This window comes from Nomascus leucogenys, chromosome 13, assembly GCF_006542625.1.
Source record: "Nomascus leucogenys isolate Asia chromosome 13, Asia_NLE_v1, whole genome shotgun sequence".
In the NCBI taxonomy this organism is placed as follows: Eukaryota; Metazoa; Chordata; class Mammalia; order Primates; family Hylobatidae; genus Nomascus; species Nomascus leucogenys.
The window spans coordinates 103,688,307-103,706,746 of NC_044393.1; the positions used below are offsets into that span (position 1 = coordinate 103,688,307).

Below are 18,440 nucleotides of genomic sequence, written 5' to 3' on the forward strand. Positions count from 1 at the left end.
GCCCTATCGACCCTAGATTTTACCGGGTTTTTACAGAAACTGAAGCCAAGGAGTCCAGCACACAGCCCAGGGCCATCCCTTCGGCCTGAAGCAGTGTCTTCACCTCACCAGCTCTCCGTGGGCAGCTCCTTCCCTGGCCCCACCCGGCTTGCTTTGGAAATACCCAGATGTGCTTGAATACCGGGATAAAAACACCTGGAAGGAGAAAGGAAAATGCTGAGAGAGGGGAAGGGTTAATCCAAGAGGGAAGAAACAAGCAGGGCAGGAAGCAGGAAGGAGGAGATTGCTGGGGGCAGAGAGGAGAGGGACCTGGTGAAGTGGGGGCTGAAGGCGCGGGGACCACCCTAGGCATTCTGGGTGCCATCTCTGTACGTGACAAATTTCCACACTCAAGCTCACACCGGCCTCTCTCAACCGTCTCTGCGCAGCAGGGTTATCCATGGCTGAGACTCAGGGGACAAGGGGGAGGCGAAAAGAAACACAGCCGAGATGAAAGTCAGGGGACGGAGAGAGGAAACCAGTCCGGAAATGGCAGAGAGGAAGAGTTTGCTTCCTCCTGGGAAGGTTCCCTGTGAATGGGTTAGGACGTCTTTATTATGGAAAGATGACTCCGTGGTATCATGCGATAAGCTTGGCAGTCATGGAAAAGAAATCTGTATGGGAAATTATACTTTTGATTTATGACAGAGTGAAGAGTCACATTGCCCATCCTCTCATTTAGATTGTTAGTTAAATGAGGAAATAACCACAGACTGTTCCATTCTATTTGGTATCCATTTCTAGAAGTCCATGACATCAATCTGTATTTGGGGAGACCACTTCCTCCAGAGCACTTTATTTTGTGAACTATTTCGGCACCCAAGGATCCAACGGTCATGGTCCCCTTTGCCATCAAAATACAATAAGTGGAGCTTACAGCTAACTTATGTATAAATGTCCATTTCTTTTAAGTGTGGATGTTGGTCTGAAGGATTTCTTCAGTCTTGTCACTAATTTTATCATGTGACCAAAATGAGCACTGGACATTGGATTTTCAAGATTTTCCCTGATAAAAATGAATCTTCTAATCCTCCCCTAATTGAACAATTCTGCATGTGATTTGCGTTTGAATTGTAAATTATAACCCTTTTCCTATTTTCTAAAATGCTCTTTTAAAAGTCTTGTAAATTCACCAGTAGTCTTCATCATTTAAGTAGCAAATGTAGTCAATTAATCTTTTTGGAAGCATTTTAGGATGAAACTTCCGGATTAGTGTTCATTTTAAGACCAAGAGTTAATGAGGAAAAAAAGCGTTCCACCTCTGCAATTTTAGCTGACGGAAATGTTCTTGAATTTGCTAAATATTCACTTACAAAAAAGTTAATGAGGAAAAATGAGGACGGCACCGGCCAGGCAACGTATTCAACAGAAGCTCTAATTTGCTGTGTTGTCTTGGGCCAAACACTCAGCCTCTCTGTGCTTTGGGTTCCTCTAAGCAGGATTACTTATTTCTGTTTACTTTAAAGCAGGAGTTTTAAATCTGGATCCTGTAAACTTGGATGGGAAAAGTTCATCCTTGTTTTTGCTAGTCCATCTCTAACTGGAATCCACTGATTCTTTTCATTATGAAGTAGACATCAAACCCTTGCACCGTTAAGCAGCGCCTGTGACATTGCGGCTGATTTAAACCAGATATTTTCATGTCATGTTATACCTACAGATATCTCCGAATATCATTTCTGCTCGTCACTACTTTAAAATTTGCCAATAGACCTGACGCTAGATCTTGTTATTAAAGATATGAGTAAAGAAAGATGCATCACAATGAAAATACATTTTGTAACTATTTAAATCTGACTGGTTCCTTTGAAATCCTGTGTATCTTATTGTATACATTTAAATATATTCATCTCAGAAGGGTATGTCAGTAGGCATCCCACAGCTGCCAAAAAGATCCATGGCATTAAGAAAGGTGAAGAAGCTCTGGTTTACAGGAATATGGAATGGCAAAAGGAATATTTGCTAAAAGGATGTCAGCTCTCTAGAGAAAAAAAAAAAAAAAACAGAGGAAAGGTAAGGTCAACAAATCACCGCTACCACGCTGAAGAATCCACACAATCAATAGCTGTGCCAGGTAAAGGGCTTGATCCTGTGGCCACACCCCAAAATTATTTGTATTCAAAGGAGTCAGTCCCCCCAGGAGCATTTCTGACGCACTTGGCCCTACGTTCCTCCCTGGGTCAGCGGTAACATGTGGGCGCTGTTTCTCTTCCGCACCACCAGGCCATGTGGGGCCTCAGGGACCCCGAATGCCTTGTGCTGCCGCGGAGGCCTTGGAGCGAGTGCTGGTTCCATGGTCTGCGCTGCTGAAGCCACGACGCTGCACCCCCAGCACGCCCGTGCGGTATGCGTTCCTCAGGGTGCTCTCCTGCCTCTTGTTGGCATACATATTCACACCACGATATTTAAGAGAGATGCCACTATGGACAAGCCCATGTCCAGCCTGTCCTAATAAGCAGCCACCGGGCTGCCCAGAAAGTCATGGTCTTCTCAAAGGAAATGCTGCAGTGCTGATGTGTGACCCCACCACATCCCAGTGCAGAGCCCTGCAGCCTGGACCTCCTGACACCCTGCTCCCGCGTCAGAGCTGAGGGCCGCGGGCACTGTCTGGTCCAACCACTGCATTTACAGGGTCTGGCCCATGACAGCAGGGAGGGCAGGAAGCCCAGGTCTGGGGTCTTTCTCCGCCTGAGCGGTCCCTCAAGGGAGGCACGCACGTGCTGCAGAGCTGGGAATCTGGCCTTTGACCTGCGCCACTTGTCAGTCTCCAGACCCTAGTCTGTTCTTCTCAAGTTGGAGATGAGAATGGCATTTCTCTACAAAATTGTTGCAAGGATGGAATAAAATAGTGCCCTCGGGAGGGATGTATAAACTGTAAAGGGCAGTGCTGAGCTCACCACCATGGCCATGCTAGCAGGAGCCATGGCTGCTGGGCTCACCCAGCCGAGGCTCAGCAAACAGGCCTGCTGTGGAGCCCGGGCGGAGGGTTCGGGGCGCGGTTCGGGTCCGTCCCGGTTCCCTGTCCTGGAACAGAAGATGGGACTTTCCCACGGGCAGGACTCTTCTGCCTCCTCACCTGCGCAGTGCCAGGTCTCCCTGGAGGACTCAGCGTCACTGGAAATGTGGCTCCAAGTCTCCCTAGACCTTCCTAGAGCAGCAAGAAACCTGGCACCACGGGTGGAAGCCTGGCCTGCCCTGAGCCAGCCTCTCCCACCGTCACCACCTTCCCAGCACTGACTTCCCCTGGGAGCCTTCCACCTCTGCAATTTTAGCTGATGGAAATGTTCTTGAATTTGCTAAATATTCACTTACAAAAATTAATCTCTGCATTGTTCTCAATAATAAACACATGAAAATAATTGAAATGACCTAATACAGGAGACTTGTTAAATAAATATGGCTTGCACGTGAAATAAACACTTTGCAGCCATTAAATTTTATGCTGTAGAAGAATCTGAGTGACATGAAGACAGATTCACAATACACCAAGTGGAAAGGCCACAGGTCATAACATGGTAGATAAGATATAATCTAATTTACAGATGTGTGTATATACACACACGTGTATTCACAGATATGCATATGTATTATATGATGTAAACAATTATCTGGGTGATGAAATTTGGAGACTTTATTTTCATATTTTTAAAATCTGTGTTTTCTAAATATTTGTATTTCTCTTATAAGAAAAAAATATTTTTTTTCCAATTTTCATTTTGTTTCATCTGGTTTTAAATAAGAAACCCAAGCTAAAGAGGGTGGCAGCCCTTTTCCTCTGCAGTTTTCCTGCCCGAGCAGCCTGAAGTGGTAGAGGCCGCCTGCCCCGCCCAGGCTGGGCCTGCTCTGGTCTAAATATCCCTCCAGAGGAGCAGAGTCCCAAGGCTCCCCAGAGCAAGGCCCACACAGGCCCACCCTGCTCCTCTGAAGGGTTGGGGAGGGCAACTGGGACAGTCCAGGTGCGTCTGCAGCAGGGGAGGAGGCTCAGATGACCACATTGGTCTCTGAAGTGGATGCAGTAGAAAGAATCAGAAACGTCCCCTTGGTGGGCACGAGGCAGGAGGCTGAGCCGGCTGATGAAGCAGGCCTCAGTGAGGAGCTCCACGCAGTGGCAGTGACATCTTGAAAGGAGAGAATCCCCTGACCCAGGACCCTCAGGTACCAGCCTGTGTTGGAGACACACTCCCTAGGCCGGGCTTTCAAAAGGAAGCTATCAGGATGCAAATTGGCTTCAGGCCCACCACCAATTCCATGCGCGCTGAGACAGGTGCAGCGACCTTACAGTCAGAGTCTGTGTTTAGCTTGAAGTTTCACAGCACCTGTCCTCCAAGGCCTCCGGGTTATCCGAGGGCACTTCCTGTGGACATCCCGTTCCAGGCACGGCCCCTGGGGTCTACGCAGTGGCGTGGGCAGGGGGCGGTGCCTAGAGATTCCCAACACTCTTAGTCCTCCTGCAAAACCAAGACCCCACCTGAGATCCGCAAAAGTTCTCTATCACACAGCCTGGGAACACTTGCCTTGGGTTTTGGCCTAGGACAAAGCCTGGCTGGGTGAGGCATTCTGGGCCGCCATGGGGTGGGGGGAGGAGAGGAAGTCCCCTTCTGGATCTTCCCAGCTGGGTGAGGCATTCCAGGCCACATGGGGTGGGGTGGGGGGAAGTCCCCTCCTGGGTCCTTCCAGCTGGATGAGGCGTTCAGGGCTGCCATCGAGGGTGTGGGGGAAGCCCCTTCTGCGTCCTCCCAGCGGGTACTGATCTTACTCCTTCGTTCTCAGGCGGGACACTCCAAGGGGCTCCCTTATCCCCTGACATCACCGGAGCTCTTGGCCTGGCCTCCTTCCCTCATGGCTACCACAGGCCACCCAACCAAAGAACACATTTTTTTGCCTTAAAGTTCTCCCATTTTGGTGTTTTGTGTCAGCGATTCCAGACAGCCAGTGGCCTGGTCTTTCGTGGTCCCTGCTCTCCCCGCAGCTCGGGGTGGAGGCCCTGTCCAGCTAAGCACAGCACCACCCTCCACACTAAACGTCCTCACCAGGCCGCACCGCAGGCCGCCCTCTCGCCATGCTGGTCTGACCTCGGGGGCTCCTCTCTCCACGAGGACCTCTGTGCCCCGCCTGCACCACTCCCGTATCCTTCTCGGCGCCCAGCACGGGGCCTGAGGTGCACTAAGTTTTCCTGACTATTTGCTTATTTGAGCACAAACCCAAAAAGGCCAAGGGCAAGGATGCGTGTGTTCAGAACAGTGAGCACGGCAGGTCTTTGGGGGCCGGGCGCTCAGAAGGGCCCGCCAGGCATCTGAGTTCTGCGCGGAAGATTAAACCAAGAGGAATCTCAAAGAGGGGCGGTGGTTACTTGGAAACCATCATCGGCTACCAAGCTCAGCCGCAAGACCCCACCCAACGGTTCCACAGTCCTGGAGGGGCTGAGGTGCACTGCCCCCAAGCCAGGGGTGCGGGACTGGATCACCGGCAGGCTCCCCCAGCCCTTTCTCAGGATTCTGCACCACAGGTTCCATTCCATTGCCCAGGAGGAAGCGCTTCTCCAGTGGGGACAGTGGTAGCTCGTAACTAACAGGAAGCGTGGACTCATTCTGCCAGCCGCGAGAAGGGCCCTGAGCTGTGCTAGGGCCTTTCCCAGGTGCAAATCAATGTGGGAATGAATGGAAAGGAAGCAGTGGGCTCACCTCCTCCCTGAGATGAGGCTTTGTTTGAGCCTATGCCGTGGCGTCTGTTCCTTTGGGATCCACCTTGGCGGGGTGAGGATAGCCTACGCTCAAAGGCATGGGCTGCCCCGAGCAGGGATGCAGGACAGCCAGGAGACCCCGAGGCACAGATGCCGCGGTGGCCAGCCTGGGCTTTCTGCCCTCACTTCCTGTGCCCAGGGGCTCCGCCTGGGCCAGCCAGCCGTGGGCTAGGTCACCCGGCCGGCCTATGCAGGGCCCAGGCTGGGGCCTCTGCGCCTGCTGCCGCCTGGGCTGAGGTATGAGGCTAAAGGTACCTTACTTAACACTGTCAGTGCACAGGAGAAAACGCCCCTGGTCTGTTAATAAATCACTAGTTACTAGAAGGGAAGCACAAGAACTAGAGATGCTATCATTTTCCGGGACTTGAGACTCAGTTATCAGGTACAAAGGAAAGCATTTCTTAATAACAACAAAACACTCAAACGTGTTTCTTTCTGAAGCCCCCATGCATCCACCCGTTAGTAAGCGGAACAGCACCTTTTTACTGGGCTTTGCTTCAGAAGGGGATTTGTTGCAATCAGCCCTCTCTTCTAACCTTGACACAGCCATCTTTCTACAGTGGGGTCTTGCCATAGGGCCAGTGCATGCTCACAAAAACGGCTGGGATTTTTGCGGTTTGGAAAGAGAGAGCCACAGCACACCCATGGGCACACACCAGCTCCACCAGGCACAGCTGACCCAGATCCCTGGAACTGAGTGGGGATTCCCAGTGGGGCTTCCACTCTCGAAATTGGTCAAGGTGTCAGCATCCACAGCACATGCAAAAGTGAGCTAACCTGCAACATTTCCTGTGTATCATGTAGGGGCACTGCTTCAAAACACGCATGCACCCAAGACCCTTTAATCTTAGGGCATTAATATTTCATCTTGGCTTTGATTGCATATAAAAGCAATTCAAGGGTCTATTTTTACCTAAAGGTCTAATAATTTAATAACGCTTGTTGAAGCCACATTTGTATTAGATTTCACTCTGTTTTAATACCACATTGCTTTACATAGGGTCCATTTTTAATAGGGACCAAATAGTCTATTTTTTGGTTCTCCGCTTTCTTCTGTAAACCACAGGGCATGAAGGTGCTTCACCAGCACCCTTTGATGAAGAACAACAGAGCCATGAAGATTTACTTCTATCAGACAATGAAAATCGCCTGATTGAAATCTCCTCTGTCTCTGTTGACAATGGTGTCACCTCGTGGATTACAGTCACCTTTTATCGGCCAATATCAGAGAATACGCTATAGAGAAATTCCCATTTGTTCAGAAAGCTGCTATGAGGCAAACCCTTAATATCAAACGTCAGGAGCACAGTCTAACTTTTCAGGTGCCAACCTTGCTATTGATAAAGTTTGAGATAGCTATTCATATTTGTACTTACAGTATATCAGATCTTTCTGAGTCCTGGCCATGCTTAATCAGCTGACATTGGGCATCCGATGCTTCAGTACATCACTTGCCTTCCCTAGATGCCGGTATGTTAACAATCCCGAAAGGAGAAGGAAGTTACTGGCGCCCTTATCAGCTCCAAGGGAAGGCCATGTCCCTCTGGGTCACATCTTGGATTCACTAAGCTCGTGATTTGTGAACTTCCCCCTGCCCTGTGGCTTTGAGGGAACAGGACTATCTATCAAACTGCTCACTTTACTGTACTGGGCTTTTACTCTGTGCTATTATGCTTTAGAGGGAAATTATTTAATCCGTGGTTTACTGAAATCCATGTTCCATATAGTGACACATACTATAAGATTCTCAGCTAGTTCCAGTGCAGCCTCATGGCATTTCTGGTTTCCAGCAACTTCATAATAGATTAAATATGTTTTACAAATATCTTACTGTGGCAGGGTAGAATCTTTTTTATGTCCACTGTAATTTTTTTCTTTCATGAAAATCTTGAGATAATTCTCCAAGATAAGGAGCATAGGAATGTTTCTTTAATTAAGGAATTCAAAAAAATAAAGACCCTATTTTTTCCCTGAGATCTCCACACTGGAAATTCGAAGCTCTAGCTGATCTCCCTGTGTCCTCTCTCTATTATGTATGTCCGTGTCTGTGTATTTGTATGCATGTAGCTACATTTCCATGTTTCTATCTATCTGTTTATCTATGTATCCATCCATCTATTTTTGGACTTTCCCGAAGAACCCAGAAGGGTAGAGAGCTGTATGTGACATCTAAGACCCCTCTTCCACAAACTGTCCTTCTGAAGCAAAGCCCCATGTTTCTGGTGATGACCCCACAAATGAATGAGCCAATATTATGTTAAATATCATCACCACCTCTCGCCCTTGGGGCAGATTATGAAAAGTGGACTACAAAAAGCAGAGCCTCTCTCCTCAGCAAACACACGTTTAGGGGAAGGGGCAAGAAGTTAAACTTCGCGTGAGAGCAGTATCATTTACTGTTATCTTTCCCTAGGTCATTTAAGGGCAATACATTTTTACAACTTCCATAATTCTATTTCATTTATTGTATTTGATCTTTTTATCCACTTGGTTTCTTGCTCTAAAAGCAACTAATCTGAGGAATTTAAGAAACGTATAAAGGGGAATTAAATTATAGCTAGGGAATCATAATAAAAACACATTTGTATCTCACAGGTGCATTCATATTTTGATGGTTTAGTATCATTGTTAATTGCATCTTGGTGTCAAACTATACAATATCCTATTGCGTGAGCTTCAGCACATTTAAGATTAGCTCACAAATTTGTACCAAGTTTTAAAACAGACCACAAAATCACATCAAAGAATGACTTTTCTCATATTCCATGACAATCTGAATTTTAAGCTTGATATATAGTTTATCATTTTTTATTTAGATATAGTGATTACGTACGTGAATAAATATCAACCTAAGCTGAGAAACAGATATAAAAGCACAGCCAGCTATTGACTCTATTTTTTTAGGGTTGTCTTAGTAAATAAAGTATTGATCTTTCCTGTTTGGGACTTCGGCACAATCCCACTCTCCACTCCTCAGTAAATGGATTCATTGTCCTTGGCTTGTTCTTAGCAAATAGTAATCCACATCACAAAAAATAAAGTGGGCATCTCAGCCAATCTGGTCTTTTTTTTTTTTTTATGAGAACAGGCTCACATGTCTTCATGGAGACCCAAACCAACCATCTCATAAAAGAACAATCTGAAACCATGAAGCCTCAAACGAGTCTTCTCTCCTCATTATTTTAATAAGCATTACACACCCTACCCCGTGTTTTTCCAGGGATTTTTTTGGACATAGAATTAGGTAGCTTTTCATCAATTCTGAGAAACTTTCTCTCACACTATAATGTTGCCTTGTTTCTTTTATTTCTGTTGTTTTTGTTTCCTTCCCCCACTTGCTGTTTTTGATTAGGTTTTGGTCAATAAATGGGACTTACAAGGCACCAAGGTGGCTAGAAGGACGCTAAAGTGAGAAGCTACTCTATCTCATTGTTCATTAGCAAAAGCAGCGCAACCTAACAGTGGCCCACAGGGAAACCTGACTTCCTGCAGCCAGAAGAAATCCAGTGGTTTGTGCGTTACCATTCAAATACGGGTTGAATCAGTAACTTCGTAAGCTACAAATATTTACATGAGTTTAGCAAGTTTGATCTGGAAAAAATTCTGGAAAGAAAAAATATACAAGTCATGAGATATTAAAAATTTGCAAGATACAAGACTATTTTTAATGGGAAATCCAAGAAAAAAAACTGAAATGCCATATTTAGCAAAACCTTAGATAGTCGCTGTAAGTCAAGGTTCCTCGTCCTCTCCATTCAAAGCAAAGCGTCACTGTCAATGAAAGGCACCCCTCAGTGACAGGAGGTGCACCTCCCCACGTCTGTTTAGTTACAAACAGGAGGCCTCATTTTCTTAATTTCTATAATTAGTGTTAGCATTGCCGACATTTCAGAATTTTTAATGATGATCAATGAGAGTATGAAAACAAATTTGGCAACACTTCTACAATCACAACTGTTAACATTTTTCACTGAAGCTTACTTGGTGTCACAGGTCCCACCATGTTCCTGTGAAGGTCACTAGGTTTTCAGGAATAATTTTCCTGTTTAGTGCATTTCCCAAGAAAATCCAAGTTAGGAGAATGTTCCTGATTTACTACTTTAAATGCCAAATTAACCTTAACTAGATACGTTTAAATAAAGCTATAGGGACTATGTTTTAAATAACAATTGTCCTACCCTACTGGAAAATAGTGTTAATTATTATTCAGTTCTATTTCCATCGTGTGTCAGCTCGAGTGCAAGTTCGTTGGGTTATGTAGGAGCCATCAGACTTAAGCAGCCACAGACAAGACAAAAAAAAAGCACCCAAGTAATTAAGTGACATTAACTCACTAACTTTTAGTCAGAGTTGAGGTGGGGAGGGGGCATGGAAAGCCTTTCCCCTTATCTTTGGTAAATTTTCCTAAATTTAAGAATTGTTCCCTGCTGAAGAGTCAGGAGAATGATTTAAACACATAATGTGCTTTTTAAGCAACTAAGTAACAATATGGCAAAGAGTTTTGGGTCTTCCGGGCGGAATTTGTAGCATACTACCCACTTGATCGTCACCAAAGACAATGAGAATCTCTTTTTAGAAACTGGTGTAGACTATACCCTGACATTCTTAATCATTAAAGTCAGATTCCACTGAATGCAAATGTAACAGAGATAAAGACATTTCCGGGAGTAACTGTTACTAGACTTTGTATATTAAGTGTGGTCAAAAGATAATTTCCCACCAGGTCCCAACTCTCTTTCCATTCCTGTAGAATGGTAGATTATTTAGTAGTAAACTCAACACACTAAATGTGAGCCAAAAAAACCTTTAGAAGAAAAACAAACAAACCAGAAGAGTTTGGAGCAAAACAAAACGCAATCACTAGTGTCATCTTTTAACACATGATGCAATAATAAATCAACTTTCTAAACCACTTAAACTCAGACTGGTGTTTGAGAGGCCAATGTAATTATTGTTTACTATAAATTAAAGCATCCATTAGTTTTTACACATTCCACTAAATTTTAGAGATGGGTCTTTAAACTTGTGGTTTCTAAAAATTTAAATTTCATTCCTGATACAAAAAAATGGGTTTGTTTCTTTCACCAATAGCCATATCTCACCCAGAAGACCACATTTTGAATTTGTTGCCATGTATTTCCTTAAATTTATAGGCAATCAAGTATTTGAGAATTCAAATCCAGTTCTTATCAGATAGCTACGGCACTTGTATATGTGCACATGCACTGTTATAAAATAAACAGCATACATTATGAAATCCCTATTTTGTTCACTTTTTTCCTCAATACGGAATTAAATCCTTTATTGTCAAGCTTGATTTATCAAAATCTGCAAAGGTTAATTTAAGTTTCATGTACTCCTCAGCTTCACCTATAAAAAAAAACGCAGGGTTTGTCATGATGTCAAACAACAGATTTTCAAAATAAATCATAAATGGAGACAAACACGGTATAAACAAGAGACAAAATTTTTCTTATCATGAAAGACAACATGCAAACATAAAATGCAGACATTGACCTTTGGGTGTGACTTTACTCCTCTCTACCACCAGCAGCACGGCACTCCTAGAGCTCAGTATGATTAGCAGAAGTTTCACACAGATCTGGAAAAAAAAAATTAGATAGCATCATTATCACTTTAGACACCAGCCCATTAAGTCATTTACATTATGCAAAAACTATGTTCTGGTGGAAGCATATTTTTAAAACTTTTATTATGGAAATTTTCCCAAAATGTTATTATAGAAATTACCCAAAAGCAGAAAGAAGGGTGTAATCTATTCCCCTGCACCCCAAACCCGACTTCAACAAAGATGAACACTGCTGTTCTTGCCTCATATTCCAGTCTTTTTTGGCTTTAGGATTTAAAGCAAGGCCAAGGTATTGTGTCATTTCACCCATGGCTCCACTCAGAGATATTTCACAGCCTGTAATGGGCACAGGACATCTGGCGTTTAACCCAAGGATCACAGAAGCAACTAGATACTTTGATAATACTACTTTTCCAGTCGGAAGCAATTAATGCAAACTCTATCGAAAAAGGCTATGGATTACTTTAGCTATATAACTTTAAAAAAATATGCTAGCCTTTGAAAGCAATTATTTTACATATTAGAATTTAACATTCCCATTAGTGTTGAGAAGTCTACATAAAAAGGGAAAAATCTTTTACTTTAAATGTAGGCTAAACATTTCTAGATACTTGATCTCATCTTCGTACACTGCATTCAAAATTGTTATGTGGCAAATTCATCAGTGATGATGCTTTTAAATGCTAAGGTTTGATATGGAAGCAGAAGTGATACATACAGAACACATTTGTGTGTTTATTTATGCCCTCACATATGCTGTTTAACAAATACTTCCATGAGTATTAGAGGATCCATTCATTTCTAAGTTACAGTGCTCTGTTCCATACCTTGAGTGGCATAGAGCTGCACTTTTCATCACGACCCTATAGCACATTAAGATTTTAATCATTTTGACTCCAAGACATCAAAATGACATTCTGGAGAGTCTGGGCTATATGCCCCAAGATATTCCACAAGGCACATCTAATGAACTTGCCTTTATTTCTTGCCTAGGAAAAAAAGAGATTATCTGAGGAATAACCCCCTATTACTCTGTCTCACACTCCAAAAACAAAGTACATTTGACGACTTTTATTCTATCCAGTATATAAACTGCAGTGGCAGCCACAGATTCATTTGTAATCCTATAACCTTTCATGGATATTTTTTTCACTCATCAAAAAAATGACACATAATGTTTATGAAAATCTCAGTGATGTGTTTTATTTTCATCCAAACACAATCACCTTAAATCTGACATAAATATTTTCTCCATTCTTCCCTATTTATTTTTGTGTATGGGTGAATGTTAGAACTTCAATATTTTGAAGAGTCTGTGAATGTGCCCTTACTTGCCAGCATGTGATTATTATAAATAAAGAGAAATAATCTACATTAAGAAGAAAAAAAGCAAAACTCACATATAAACAAGGTGTATGTAAAGTGTAGAAAGGAACTAAACTTTCAGTAAAACCTCGAATTCTACCAATGTCTATTTTCTAAATATTTATCTTCCTAAAAGCAGCGTGTGACTATTGTAACAGCATAGTGTCTTGCATGTAGTATACACTCAGTAAAGTTATTGCTTAATGTGCAGTTTCATACCCCCCCAACACACACGCACGCGCGCGCACACACACACACACACACACACGAGTCACATCTTTAAGACACTGTTTAAACTCTGGAGAGTCTATCGCAGCAAAGCTGTTGTGCAGGATCACAAGGTAAAGTATCGTCTTCACAAAGCAGAGTGTGACTGTCATGATCTGGTTGTCAACTGGCTGTCCTTGTATTTTAGATTAGGCACCAGTGCATCTGGAGTCTTCTACAGTACGAACATCTCACCCTTCGGTTGTCTGAAACCATCCCAATGTGTTAAGATGCATGAATTCTCTGTTGCTTTAGTCACTTATCAGAGTTTTTATCATGGATGTGTTGTTGAGCTTTTTCTAGCAAACATTGTTCAGTTTGAAGAAACTCTCTTCCTTGTTATTGTGGTATTAACTCACTTTTAACAGTAGGGCTTTCCGAGTGGGTGGGAGAAGTCTAGTCTCTCTCTAGGATTAATTTATTCTCGGTTTTTAACTTATGAGTGGCTTAGAACATCCACAAATATGTTTCATGAAGAAACATTACGTGAAAGGACTCACCCCACTTCACTACGTAGCGGCTCAATGGTGGCGTGCACCTTTGAGTATCTTTTACAGCTTTTACTTCCAATACTGCTGTTCATAGTGGTAAGGACTTAATCAGTGTTTTAAAAATCAAATGCCAATTAAGAATTATCTAATCAGGTTTCATTTTATACCTGCAAAATTGCACCTGTCTTAGGTTTATTCTTTCAGCTTGCATTTTCTCAAGGTTAGTGTTAATTTTTATTCCAATTATAAATATGCAGAAGGAATGAAGAAAGGTAGTTAAGATTATTGAAATTAAGTCAAATTGACAAACTTGGGAGCAGTCTTTCCCCAGGATCTTATTATTCGGGGCAACTACTGCTGGGACTAGTTACTGGAACCCTCTCTAGTCCTCCTGGAGTATCTGAGAGAGGGCCCACGTAGCAATGGATCTGTGTTTGTCATAGACCACGTCCTTTATGAGGAAAAAACAGGAAAATTAATATTTCAAATATTGTTCATCACATTTTTGCTTATATCTGAATGCATCCACACATCTCTGAATTGTTTGAAACACTTTAAAAACATTTTCTGTGGGAAGTTGTGGCTATGGACATCACACATTTCTATAGTATATCTCCAACATCGAAGAAAAATACCCCAAATGCCTGAATAATCCTGACTACATCATCTCACTGTATTCTTTTGCAAGCTTCATTAAGACTGGATTTTAAACAGAAACAACCCAATTATCTACTTAGAGTATAAGCAAAAAAAACAAACAAACAAACAAACAAAAAAAAAACAAAAAAACTTTACCTGTTCTGTTAATGGAAGATTTGTGTACTTCTTGTTTAATAACTTTTGATGACATGAATATTTATCTACAAATGTGCAGTAGCTGTTATTTTAAGGACTTTGGCACTACATTTGATATAATGGATGTAGGTGTATTATATACTTTATTGTAAACAACTGCTGAATGCTAATTGTCTCAAACTTTCACATTGTTTAAAAGTACCCCACTGGCTTTAAATCATTGTCTTCATATCTACTCACTCATTTCTTCCCAAAGATATCCAAAAAGAATGCACAACTGTGTACTCCATTGTTATAAATGTATTAAACAAGCATCCAAGTTAGGGGACTAGAAGGTCTACATACAGCCAACAGAACGGAGAGTCAGTGATCACCGCTTTCAACTTTGTATATTATAAATAAAATTCTGCTCATTTTTTCCAGCTTCTGAGTGTATGTATATGCTTAAGAATTAAATATTATTTTCCACTCTCTGAGCCAGAAAAAAAAAATTTTTAAGTAGGTACAGGAATGGAACCTGGAAAAAAAATCCAGCATCCCCCCAAACAAACAAACAAACAAAAATTTAGAAAGTTCTTACAAAATAAAAATCGCACCTTCTGCTGGTGTAGCAAATACTCAAGCCATGAAGTGAGGGTCTCCTTCCCTGGTCCAGGATGGAAAAATCCTATCTCTCAAAGTTTTTAAAAAGAAAGTGCTTTGGAGGCTTCTAATTCTGAACAAGAATTTTCTCCTTAACAACTGGAAATCAAGAATGTTTGAATTCACTTAACATGTAGAGGAAAGAAAGTACAAAGAGGAAGGCCACACAGGCCTGTGGTTTCTGTTTATCTGTTTTCTCTCACATGCTGTCGTTTCTGATTCAGCAGAGACGAGGGATCCTGTGTCAGAGCCGTGGATCGCAGAGAGGCAGCGAGGCTCGGTCTGCAAACAAGACGCTGCAAGGCTGAGTGAGACAGAGAGGGTGTGCGAGCAGCGAGCACATGTTACATCAGACACAGTACCTGATTTTTCACTGCACAGCTTGTCAGCTAGACAGTGTGCCTCCTGGGCGATAAGTGAGAATATTTCATCTTCATACTCTTCTATTATAGTTTCACACTGTAGAAACATAATAACAACATATGTGGATAGACGCACACTGGCGGGGCACTTTGTTAGGAAGGACTTTGCAACAATTTATTAGCTAAACATAGGAAATCATGTAACCAAGGTGGTCCATTTTTATTAGCCCTTTTGGTTTAATACATCATTGCATTGGATTAACCCTCTTCCCAGAATGTTAATTGCATCATTTTCCTGGGGCTTAAGTAAATGATGAGTTGTGTTGGAAGACGTGGGAGGCTGAAGAAGGAACATCTCTTCGCATGTTTCGCTTCCTTAAATTGGAATGGAAGTATAGGAAGAAATGGGCCTCCTATTTAAGAAGCTGAAAAGTCTAACGGTTTTTAAATTAAAAAAAAAAAAAGACCACAGCTCCTCAAAATGGTTAAACCAGTTTCCTTCTGATGTAACATAATAATCCATTTTGTGGCTTGAAAGTGTGAAAACAATTAAGCCTTCTCAGCAATCAAAACAAACGCATCTTCAATTTCACTGTGGAGAACACACTTGACAGTTACTTCGGGAAGTGTCTTTTCATACTATTTAGAGATCCATCCAAAATTTCACTTCACTTAAAAAAAAAATACCTGACCTTTCAGAGAAGAGGGTGCTCAAATATGCCCCTGCATTTGAAAATCTTAAATTCTAACTGAATTATGTTTCTTTGTTAAAGAACTACCAGGTTATACTTTTAGGAGCTGTGAAGTTACCCAGTGGTATTCACTAGAGACTTGTAAATCATTTTCTGAGTTCATTAAGCAAGACTCTAAAAATTTTTAATGGCATTTTAAAAGATTTAAATTCGACTGTAATGTGCCTATTTAAAACCTGTGAAATACAAACATACTTATTCATTGTCATTCTTATTCTGTGGTACTTTTAACCCTGATTATTGCCTTTACTTTCTAATTAAAATAAAATCTTTAAAAATCGGCTAAAGCCCTTATTTCAAGGTTTCAGCAGGCCTGATATTTTGGCCAATGTGTGAAACTTAATACATTTTTTAAAACAGGACTGCCCATCACTTTGTCTGATTCAACAGCACTGACTAAAGTGAAATATATTGCAATGTATTTTGCCAAGCATATTCTAGCAAGCCAGAGACTAGCATTCACGAAAAATCAACATTATACTGGAAGGAAATTTGGCATCAGACCAACTGTCACACCTAAGCCTTTGTTTAACTTAGTTTGGGCTAGAATACTTGAATTAACTCAGGATACAATTCTTCCTCCTCTGTGAAGCCTTAGGAAAAAAGAGATGGTTGCATCACTCTCCCTCTGTCATTTGGCTGTAGATATTTGAAAGCGACATTCGTTTTAATTTGGCTTTTAACCTAGAAACCACAGCCCCTGATTCCTTACGTGGAAACCTGTGAGCGACCTTCCTTGCACCAGCACTGACCGAGACCACTCTGGAGTCCCCACACGAGCGAAATGGTTTAAGCAAAACATTGTGCAAAACTGTCTTCAAGTCCCCGGGACTTGTGAACAGCACCTTCCGTAAAGTATCACTGAAACGTGTCCACTGATCACCACAAATTGCCACAACCCCTTAGGTGTCTCAAAAGTCAAGTTACTAAATGCATGGTAAGCACTTAAGCAGGAAGACAACAAAGGCTGCAGATGACATTTTAATGTGCATTTTGGTGTTCCATGTCTTGAAACTCAACCACAAGAGCAGAAAACAACAAAAAAGAGTTCCAAAAACACGTTTCTGGATCATACGATTCATCTGCAAGGAAGAGAGCTTACCGCAAATTTCAAAGGTCTGTAAGCATCAGAATAAAAATATAATTTTTTAAATTCTTGGTATATTTTGTCTCCTTTCCTAGGAGCAAATCTCTTGAAAGTTCTCTCCTTCGTCACAGGGTCTTCCTCAAGCTTGTAGTCGTTCATTCGCTCACAGACTTTCTCCAAAAGGTCCGTTAGGAACGCCTCCGACTGGGCTAGGGGGATCTAAGAAGAAAGACAGGGCGAGGAAACTTGTCTTAATGTTAATGTTACTTCAAAGACCTTCCGGCGAGTCCACATGGAAACGCCACACTCTCCATGAATGCAAACGTGTGCCACTTCCCTGGCACAGGCACAGTAGACGGTACCGGAGATTGTTATTACAATGTAACAACGACCTGCTTTACATCATTACGGGGCTAGCGTAAATTCTAGTTTTTTAAAAGTGCATATATTTCAAAGTGGACAGAAAAAAAATACATTCAAACTAGAAACTATACCTCTACATAGAATCATGTTTAGAAATCACTGAGCATGTAGCAAAAAGCATGACGCATAGAAAATGGCAGTTATTATCCATCTACTTGTCAGACAGAGAGGAGAGAGAGAGGAGGGGGAGAGAGACAGAGAGAGGGAGAGAGAGAAGGAGGGAGAGACAGAGAGAGGGAGGGAGAGAGAGGGAGAGAGAGCGCGCGCTCAGCTGGCTTCAGACCCCCTTAGTCGGGGAGAAGTTGGGGAGGCCCAAAGTCTGGCCCTCCCCAGGGCTGCCCTTGGCTGCGCGTCCCCCGCGCTGCAGCCGCGCGACGGCCCGGGCTGGGGTGGACGCGGGGCTGGCAGAGGAAGGGGCTCACGGACGGGCGCCCCATCTCCCAGGCGGGCTCCTCGGCTGCTTTCTTTGGGAACAGCTGGTGCACGTCCCCACGCGCCCCTCTCCCTCCGGAATTCGGCGAGGATTCAGCTGGACCCTTTGGCCACCACCTCCGCCCCGGGCGCGGGTCAAAGAGCACCCCTCGCCCTTGGTAACGGAGACAAAACGTTCGGGGCCGTCTAGACAGGTCAAGGTGCAGGATGCGGCGTCCCCGCGGCTCCTTCCGGAAGGGGGCGTGGAGCCGCCAAGGGCGCCGGACCGCGCCGCAGCCCGCGGCCTTTGCGGGCTTTTTCCCTCTCCACCCTCTGCTGATCAAAGTAGGAAGTTTGCATGACAACCGCAGTGAAAGGGGCTGAATCACAAATGAACTCGATTTCTGCAGTGTTGATATATCCAGCCTCCATTGTCCCCTTTCAGGCGCAGTATGAACCCTTCCGGTGCCAGCGAC

At 43.1% G+C, this 18,440-nt stretch overlaps 1 protein-coding gene across 1 annotated transcript; it reads right to left on the bottom strand.

The window, feature by feature from the left end:
- Positions 1–576: 576 nt before the first annotated feature.
- On the bottom strand, positions 577–18,324 carry CNPY1 (canopy FGF signaling regulator 1). Its single transcript, XM_030826281.1, is given in 7 exon segments — positions 577–4,487; positions 7,156–11,149; positions 11,297–11,381; positions 15,292–15,388; positions 17,146–17,349; positions 17,976–18,266; positions 18,268–18,324. Coding segments are annotated over 5 exon segments (687 nt in total). The 3' UTR covers positions 577–4,487; positions 7,156–11,149; positions 11,297–11,343.
- Between the last annotated feature and the right edge of the window lie 116 nt (positions 18,325–18,440).